General features: G+C 47.3%; 1 protein-coding gene across 1 annotated transcript in view; it reads right to left on the bottom strand.

Annotated features, from left to right (window-relative positions):
- The window catches only part of LOC102508038 (core histone macro-H2A.2), a 43,252-nt gene that overhangs the window by 1,297 nt on the left and 32,681 nt on the right, over positions 1-9,274 (bottom strand). The window contains exons 6-8 of the mRNA XM_032491545.1: positions 9,011-9,110; positions 5,795-5,884; positions 1,136-1,310 (exon numbers count right to left, since the gene is read on the bottom strand). Coding sequence (XP_032347436.1) covers positions 1,136-1,310; positions 5,795-5,884; positions 9,011-9,110 — 365 coding nt within the window. The remainder of the gene's footprint in view (positions 1-1,135; positions 1,311-5,794; positions 5,885-9,010; positions 9,111-9,274) is intronic.

Genomic DNA, 9,274 nt, shown 5'->3' with positions numbered 1-9,274 from the left:
ATTCATGCACTTCACGTTCCTCTCGCTAACCCTTATGGACATGCCAGTGTAACTTCAGCAGTGATGACTCTGGGCAAGGCCTAAGCCCCAGGATGCAATGATAGAGCTGTCCACCAGGGACACGGCCATCAAGGTGACACCCCTGGTCATTTGGGATCAGCCACTAAGTGCCCTTGGGCAGGTCCAGGATGGGCCTGCCTGATATGAATTCTCCTCATTGGGCTGTAGTGTCCAGCCCAGAACATCCCTGCACGTGGTCCCAGCTACATAGAGAATTCAGCTGGCAGCGCCTTTGGGTCAGCCTGCGGACCCAGCGCTGGTGGCTCAGGTTGAGACAGGACCACCGCAGGAAGCTAGACCTCGTTCCTTCTCTCTTTGCCTTCCCGTAACTCTGCTTCCTGCAACAGAATGTCTTCAGAGTGTAAATCAAACTATGCTACGGAGGGGCCTCTCTTGAGAGGGTGTTCCAAATTAAAGCAATAACTCGCTCTGGCTGTGAGCATGAGGAGAGAGGCCATGCTACATGTGAGGACAGATAGCCTCATTATTTACCTGAAATATTGCTCCTGTGCTCAGTCGGGGTCTGTGGCAATTAGAACAATCATTTCTCCTAACCCCTCAAAGCAATCCCATGCTGAGAGCCTTTCCCTTTTGTGGGTGTTTGTCAGAGCCGCAGTCTCAGGGCTCCTCCAGCTGCAGCCCCAGAAGACCCTGGGGATTCTGAGGCAGCAGGTCTGGGCTGGGGTCTGAGACTTGCGTCCTAACCTGGTGGGGTCACTGCTGCTCATCTGTGGACCACACTTTGAGGAGCAAGCACCTTGAAGCCTGGTGTTTCTGATCCTGTGTTCTAGACAGGGACAGGGAACGTAGGCTTTCAATATGGCAGGCTTTCAAAAGAGGACTTTACCTCCCTCTCCTCCTGGAAGCTGCCTTTCTCCAGTTGTTTTAAAGGATGGAAACTGGCTTTCTTGCTCTATCACCTGGTCAATGTGCCTGGGTATGCTGGCAGCCCTTGGGCACATCCTCTGGGATGGCCAGACTGGATTGACCAAGTTGGGGAGCAGCTGGTCCCCAGGGAGAAGGCTGGACAATCGGACCCAGCACCCCTGCCACCTGCCTGGGGAGCGCATCTTACCTGCCGCTGGGGAAGGGCGGGAACGCCACTGACTTCAGCTTCTTGTCCTCTGCCGCTGACAGGCAGTTTTTGATGGTCTCTTCAAGCTGTTCTTCACATTTGTCGGAACCCCACTGAGGGATGTGACAGTGGATGACAAATTTGGCTGCAAGTCCGCTGGACTGGCTGACGGCAGCTGGGACAGGGGAGAGTAATGCCGCAGGTTATTTCCTACATCTTCACCTTAGCCAGGGGGTTAGGCCGAATCTCCTGTGTCCCTCTTAGAGGCGTGGGGGACGAGGGCAATAGAGAACTTGGCCGGACAATGTTCGGGGCTTCTAATGAGGAACATACATTTACTGGAGAGTAGGAGCCACGCCAGAATTACTTTTGACAGCAGGCACAAGCTTTGGATAAATGCGTTTAAAGCTGATGTGACAGTATGTCACACTTTCACATGGTCTGCCTTCTGGGCTATTCCTAATCAAAGGTTCACATTGGAACCGTCTCTGGTGGCTGTGGGAGACCAAGGAATGGCCTCCCCCAGATGTCCATGTCCTAATCCTGGAACCTGTGAATGTTTCCTTACGTGGCAAAAGGGACTTTGCTGATGTGATTAAGTGAAGGACTGTGAGATTGGGGAGGTTATCCTGGACTATCCACATGAGCCCTAAATGCAATCACATGGGTCCTAATAAGATGGAGGCAGGGAGGGCAAAGGTAGGAAGAGGAGCTGTGACGATGGAGCAGAGGTTGGAGTGATGCATCCAGGAGCCAAGGAATGTGGCGGCCTAGATGCTGGAACAGGTAAGGAAGTTCTCTGAGAAGCAACCAGCCCTGCCAGCACCTCGATTTTAGTTTAAGACTCACTGAGGACTTCTGACCTCCAGAACGCTAAGTGAATACATTTGTGGTGTTTGAGGCCACTAAGTTAGTGCTAATTTGTTGTAACAGCAATTAGAAATGAATACAGCAGCTTCTAAAAAATGGACCAGCCCTCCCCTGTCACCCACACTGAGATCCTGACTTGGCAGGTCTGATGCAGGACTTGTGCCTGGTGATTTTAGGACCTTCTGTAGATTGAGAACCGCTGCACTTGGTTGTGCACCCCTCAGTCAGGGATTGTCTTTTGATCATCTCTATATGCCCGAGGAGCCTGACAGGAGCAGGTGTTCAAAATGGGTTGTGAAATTGGATTATGCCCACCTTGTCTCATAAGTTCAGTTCATATTCCTTGCTTTTATTTTTTACTCCCCCAAACCTATTTCCCATCAGCGACAGAACTGATAATGAGGAGCTCTAGGTAAGTCCCTGTGGCTGTCGATCCCCGCAGGAGAGGTTTGGTCTGATCCACTGGCCACTCTCCAGTCCCTTGGGGCCACTTTGGCTGCAGCCCTGTGTTGCTGGCCCCTAAGCCACCTACCTAGTGGAGCTGGGGCTCTGTGCCACTCAAGGAGCCGAGTGGAGCAAAGGTCCCCAGGTGCCCAGCAAAATCATCATTCACTCCCAAAGCCTGAGTCTCCATCTCTGCCACCGGCACCACCCATCAGTTTTCCCCTGACTCTCCCATTCCAGGCCCGTCTGCTTCACTTCCATCGCCACCTCCCACCCCTGTCTCATCCAGTGTCCCGGCTGGAATCAGGATGCATCTTACAATCACTGTGGGCCTGGATTGAGCTGAGTCCTTCCAGAGAGAAGTTGCATTTGCTTCTATGTCAACTGGGGACCCTACCAGACCCAGGTCACATCCCATTAACTTCCCTGCTTGGTTTTTGGGCCTCACTGGATTTGGCTGCAAATCCACAGGAGTACCAGCTTGTGGTTCAAATTTCTCCCACCAAGTCTGCCCAATGCCAAGGTCAAGGTATAGACCTGCTGCCCTTTCTGCACGGTGTGTTCATGTCTTGCTCGCTCTTAAACTGAACATGTCCTGGTTTTATGTGGGGTCTCCTATTAGACACTCCACCTTGGAAATTGATTCTTTCTTACAAGCAGGGAATCTCTTACAACCGATGGTGTTTTGGAACTAAATGAAATGTAATGTTAGACCCCGATGAACTGTCTCCCCTCTTCCAGATTCACCCTCACCAATCCCTTCTTCCCAGGGAGCTGCTGCTGACTGGCCCTGAATACTTAGCCCTAACAGATGGTGCCTCAATTTCTTAGCTCATACTTGTTTTCTGCAGCCCTCTCCTTCCTTCTAGATTTACTTCCATTTCTCCCAGTGAGGCCTCTGTAGTCCTTTCAACAAGGGTCTGTGGACTTCTGACTCAACTTCTGTCTCTCTGAAATCCTACATCTTTCACCCTCTGTCTTGAACAATAACAAAGTAACATGTGGACTTCTTGGTTCACAGTTTTCCCCTTAGTGCTTTGAAGATACTTCTTTTCCATCTCCAAGCATCCTTTGCTGCTGCTGAGAAGTCCACTGTCAGAAGAACCATCTTTAAAAAAGCTCTGCCTTTCCTTAGGTGGCTTCTCAGGTTTCCCTTGATTTTTGAACTTTGGAAATGTCACTATGATAGGCCAGTATTTATTTTGATTTAATATCTCAATGTTTTTTCATTCTGGAAAATTCTCAGCCATGATCTTTTTCTCAGTTGAGGTATAGCTGATTTACAACATTAGTTTCAGGTATGCAGCATAGTGATTCCACATTTTTATAGATTACACTCCATTTAAATTTATCATAAAAAATTCGCTCTATTGGCTCTGTTCCCCGAGCTATGCAATATATCCTTGTGGCTTATTTCCCTTACACACGGTAGTTTGGACCGCTTAATCATTTTACATACTGCCTCTCTACCTTCTACTTTCTGTCTCTGGAACTGTGTTGGAGGCACTTTTTCTATATAGAGAGGCTATTTTTCTCCCTTCCCACCCTGTCAGGCAGTTTGCTGGGTGCCTCCCCACTTTCCCCCAGGTAGGATCCAGTCTTATATGGACAATCCAGGGCGCCGTCTCATGGTCATAGAGGGGATGTGGTAGATCCAGACACTCAGCCAGTAGACATCACGACTGCGGGCCTGGGCAAGTCTTTTGCTGCGCTAGACAACAGATTTCACATGAGCCGTAGCCCCGGGTGGTGGTCAGAGCTTTGGCTCCCAGTAAGGGCAGTGGGAGTTTTATCTAGCCCTTGCTCTGAGCAATGAGCCTGGCTCTGGTCCCCTCCAAGCATGAGGTGACTCTGATCCCATCACCAGGTAAGAGCTGACGTCCTGATGGCTCTACGTAACACCTGGACCCGAAGCCCAGCCTGCGGCTTTGACGGCCGCCCTGGCTGCTGCCGCCTGCAGCTCTTCTATCTCTGTGCACGTGTGTGTTTATCTTCTATTTCAGCGCTGTTCTTAGAATTTTTTTTTAATTTTAATTTTTTATTTTTTGTGGTTCATAGAATCCATTTAAAAAAAGAAAATTGACCTGTCATCACTATGTGTGTGAGGGGTGGTATGTGCAGGCTGCAGTGTGGACTCATGTTCTTTCTCGACTGGAAGCCCCACTACTTTTCTTGCCATCAAATCTGATCATGACAGCCCCAGCTTCAACTTTCAAAGGCACCCTTCTCATCTAATTGGGGTAAATCCAGACCCTTAGCACAGCCCGAGGTCCACGCTCCTCTCCGGCTGCCATTTCCCTCCTCCTCCTGCTGGCCCTTGACTGAGCCCTCTCATACATCGTGCCCTCACTGCCTACAATGTCCCTGCACCCAGGTGGGTCTCACATCCTCCCTGGAGTCTCCCCAGCTCCTCCAAGCAGAGGGCGTGGCTCCTCTGTGCCCCACTTCTCTGTCTGTCTCTTCTCCTAGACTGTCCAGTGCTTGAGGGAAGGAATGGGTTTTATTTGTCTTTGGAGCCCCAGCACCAGGGCAGCACTTGGCACTGACTAGATGGTCACTGGAGGTGGTGTGGTGGGGACACAAGGCTGAAATTAGACCCATTTGTCAAGAAGTTAGCCAATATCCTTGAAAACAAGCGTTCAAACAAAACCCTGTGCACAGATGTCCAGAGCAACTATTCACAATAGCCAGAGGTGGAAACAACCCAAGTGATGAATGGATAAGCAAATGGAATAGTGTCCAGCCATAAGAATGAAGACCTGAGCCACGCTACCACAGGATGAACCTCGAAAACTTTTAAGTGAAAGAAGCCAAACACAAAAGATCACATATTATACAATTCCATTTTTATGAAATATCCAGAAGAGGCAAAGCCACAGAAAGAGAAGGCAGACTGGTCGTTGCCAGGGGTTGGGGGAGGGATGTGACTATTTAACGGGCATGGGGTTTCCGCTGAAGGTGATAAAACGTCCTAGAACCGGACAGCGGTGACGGCAGAACAGCACGGAGTGCGCTTCATGCCAGTGAACTGTGCCCGTTTAAACTGGACACGGGTAAGTTTTGTTATGTGTATTTTAGCACACACACACTAAGTCACCCAGTTGCTCTAGACCATTTTTGGGTGAGCTGATACAAATTGGCTTGAACTATCCAGACACTTTATAGTCCCCCAAATGTATGAAATGATCTACACGGGCCTGCTCAGATCATCTGAGAGATGCTAAAGTAGCTTTCAGATTGTTACGGCCTATTTTGCTTTGCAAACTGAATATGCGTGAAGCACGTCCTGCTGGAGGGGACCTCGGTGAGGCTGTGCTCGGGACACGGGCCCAATTCCACACTCACCTTCAGCAACTTCCAAAGGGCCCTGGGACTTGCGAAGCTCCTTTACCGTTTCCAAGAACTCCTTCCCCCCAGCCTTTTCCAAGGCCTTACCTGTGAAGGAGGAAAAAGGAAAACCATTCTGGTTGCTCTTTTCAAAGTCATTAATTACATACACTCTGACATATTTTTACTAGGTCTTAAAAAAATGCTTAGAAAGTAGGGGTAAAACTTTGCAATTGAAATCCTGGTTGCCAGTGGTTACTGGTGGCAGGGGTCCCTGGGCTTCTGTCCAGCAGGACTTAGATTCTAGCAAATTCTTTTTTTTTTTTTTAAATTATTTAATATTGCTTCTAATGTATCATAGGAGTTACTTCTCCAAAATGTTAATCACAGCTGGATTGAAAGAGTATTTGAGAAATGTGGCAATGTCATTTACATAAGTATATCACACTGTAAGTCTGCTGGAGAGCCAAAGGGATTTGCCTTCGTGGAATTTGAAACAAAAGAACAACCAGCAAAAGCTACTGAGGCAGGACAAGAACTTTTAGTCAGAATGGAGTGGGGAGGGGGGAAGGAAGAGAAGTAGCTCTGAAGATGCAGAATGCCTAACTCCCAAATCACAAGTTTTAAAAATTTCTCAGAAAGACATCATTAAAAAAGAAGCTTCAGAAGTTTGCAAATAAATAAATAAATACTTATAAAAAGAAAGAAAAAAAGAAAAGAAAAAGAAAACCCCCAAACAAAAAAAGAAAGGTTTTTATAAATTTAAGGTTAGGATTAGGTAAATAAGGTTTTCTTTTTTCTGAACTTATGTCTTTATTTCTTAACTTGATATTTAATTTACAGTTAGAGGTCTCTACTGAAGAGGAAAATGATACTGGAGAAAGAAAAGACGGATCCCTCTTGAAAGCAAAAAGGAAGCGTAAGAAAAAACATAAAGAGAGGCATAAGTGGGAGAAGAAACCTATTGCGAGTACAATCAGAGTAAATGAATGGTACAAATTATATTGTTGGCAATCGACACACTTCATAGCAAACTCTTTAAAGGACCTTTTTAGGGGGTGATTTGGCCATAAAGCAGTCTCATGACATGAACCCTAAAGGTGATCTTTTAAAAAAAGTGAGGCTCTAGTGTTCTGAGCTCTGCGCTCAGTGTCATGGTGTGCTGGTTGAATTCAGGGTTTTGCTTGATGGCAACACCCCCCACCCCCATCATGGGGCATCTCACAGACCCTGCAGCCTGCCTTTTGTCACCAGGTCCTAAGCCTGGACCCAGAGTCACGCTTGGGGCGGGTGCAGCCACAACAGGGGGGCCTGGCCCCAGCTGACAGATGGCCTGGCAGGAACCTCTGGGTGGAGAGCTCTGGGATCCTGTTCCCATCTCACCACCATCTATGTGTTGTAAGTCCCTGGGGCCGAAGGACAGACATAGGCCCAGGGCAGCCTGGAATGTTGTGCCCCCAATTTGGCCCTCAGTTTTCAAAGGAAAATGCAGAGCTTTGAGGGGTTAGTCACTAAAGACCTTTCTGCTGGGTAGCTGAAGCTGGTAGCCAAGTTCACGCTGAGAAGCAGAAGAATTAGGCCCAGGCTGCTGTGCTCCACTTTCAGGTCAGGGGCCAGGTGAGACCACGCAAAAGGCAAGGTGAGTCCACGCTCTTCCCTGAAGACATTGGAATAATGTCTTTCCCTCTGTGGAAGCACTCCAGTGAAATAAAGAAGGAATGCTAGGATTAGAATATCTCCCCTTTGCAACCCCTAACGAGTGGACAAAGCTAGGGAAGGGGCATCAGTGAGAACAGGGCACTATGTGCCTCCTGATGGAAGAAAGCTCCATCACTGACCAAGCAGTCATGACAAAAAGTTTTGAACCTGAATCTAGTTCAGCCTCTGGCTCCAACTACCAACTTATAAGAAACTTAGGCGACACCAGGAGGATGGAATTAACAGAATCCAGACTGTGGGAAACCCCACAGGACAAATGGCCCAGCTTCCTCAACAAATAAATTGCTAAGAAAAAAAAGAGAAAGATGAAGGGGGAACCTATGACTTTTAGGAACTTAGCCAATTGTAATGTGTGGACTTATTGGAGCCTGAATCAAACACATTTTTTAAAAAAAACTGACATTTATAATGCAACTGGAATTTGAACAATGGATATTTGATGATATTAAGTTAATTATTTTTAGTTGTGATAATGGTATTGTGGTTATTTTGTTAAAAAATAGCCCGTGTCATTCTGAAATATTCACAGATAAAATACTATGTCTGGGGGCACGTGGGTTCGGGCAGAGCTGAACCAAACTTGGTCATCAGTTGATGATCGCAACGGGGTGTGTGGGTTCATCGCATTCTTTTGCTATTTTTGTGTATGCTTAAACTTCTCTGTACTAACATATAATGTTTTAAAAAGAATACACCAGGGCCTTATCTGCATGGGGTGGTTGGTCTGGGCGATGGTAGTGGAGAACAGAATCATGATGGGAGGGACTCCTTCTAACAACTCAGCAACCGTGAAGAAGACCGTCTTTTATCAGATGCCTGTGAGCGGGGCACTGTGCTAAGCCCCCTCTTTGTGTTGCCTTATTTCACCTTCACAGCACCTGTGAGACGTACTATTGTTATCCTCCCCTACAGGTGAGGAAACTGAGGTTCAGAGAGGTTAAGTATAGAAATGATAAAGAAGATAAACTCTTAAAAAGATAAATTTGTTTTGTTTGTGAGAAGCTAGGACACACTTCAAAACAGCTCAAGATTAAGGCCACAAGGGGGAGTCTTTCCACACGGAGGGAGTTAAGGGCAGTGGGTAGGGCCTGGGCTTTTTGTTTTGTTTCTTCCCCCCAGTGCTGTCTTAGACATTTCATTCATATAAAATCCAAAACAGATGACAAACCCTCTGTGCTGTTAGAAGACAGGATAGTGGTTACCCTTGGAGGGATGAGGGGGGACTTGTGGGGCTGCTGGTAAGGTTCTGTTTCACGATCAAGGTGTTGGTCACACAGTTGTGTTCACTTTGAGAAAAATTCATCAAGCTGTGCACTAGAGATCTGTTTTTGTAGAATACTTCAATAAAAATTTCAAAACTATTTGCATATCTAAAACAAATTCATTATTCTCTGGTAATGCTGCTCAGTTATACCCCATGTCCACCAAGCAGGGATTGACAATAACCGACTTCACAAGAACATGCCAAAACAGTGGCTCTCCCCTGGCACCTCGCCCGAAGTCTCAGGACCTTACCTATATCTTCCTTGAGGTCAATTTCGGCTGTGGTTGGGTGGACAATGCCCTCCACTCTCATGGAGCCAATATGGCTGATGTCACTCTGGGTCAAGGACAGCTGCATTGGGAAGAGAAGATGGACAGTGTGGGGAGATCAAGTCCTATGAAAAACCTTCATGTTTTACGCCACATCTGTTTGTTGTCTCAATTACTTATACTGACCGTCGACTGATAGGGCTGTACCTGGGGCGCCCGTCTCAAGTGTCCCAGGCATGTGGTTGT

The sequence above is a fragment of the Camelus ferus genome, chromosome 11, assembly GCF_009834535.1.
Source record: "Camelus ferus isolate YT-003-E chromosome 11, BCGSAC_Cfer_1.0, whole genome shotgun sequence".
Lineage (NCBI taxonomy): Eukaryota > Metazoa > Chordata > Mammalia > Artiodactyla > Camelidae > Camelus > Camelus ferus.
The sequence above is the reverse complement of the archived record's forward strand: the minus strand, read 5'-3'. Positions and strand labels throughout refer to the sequence as shown.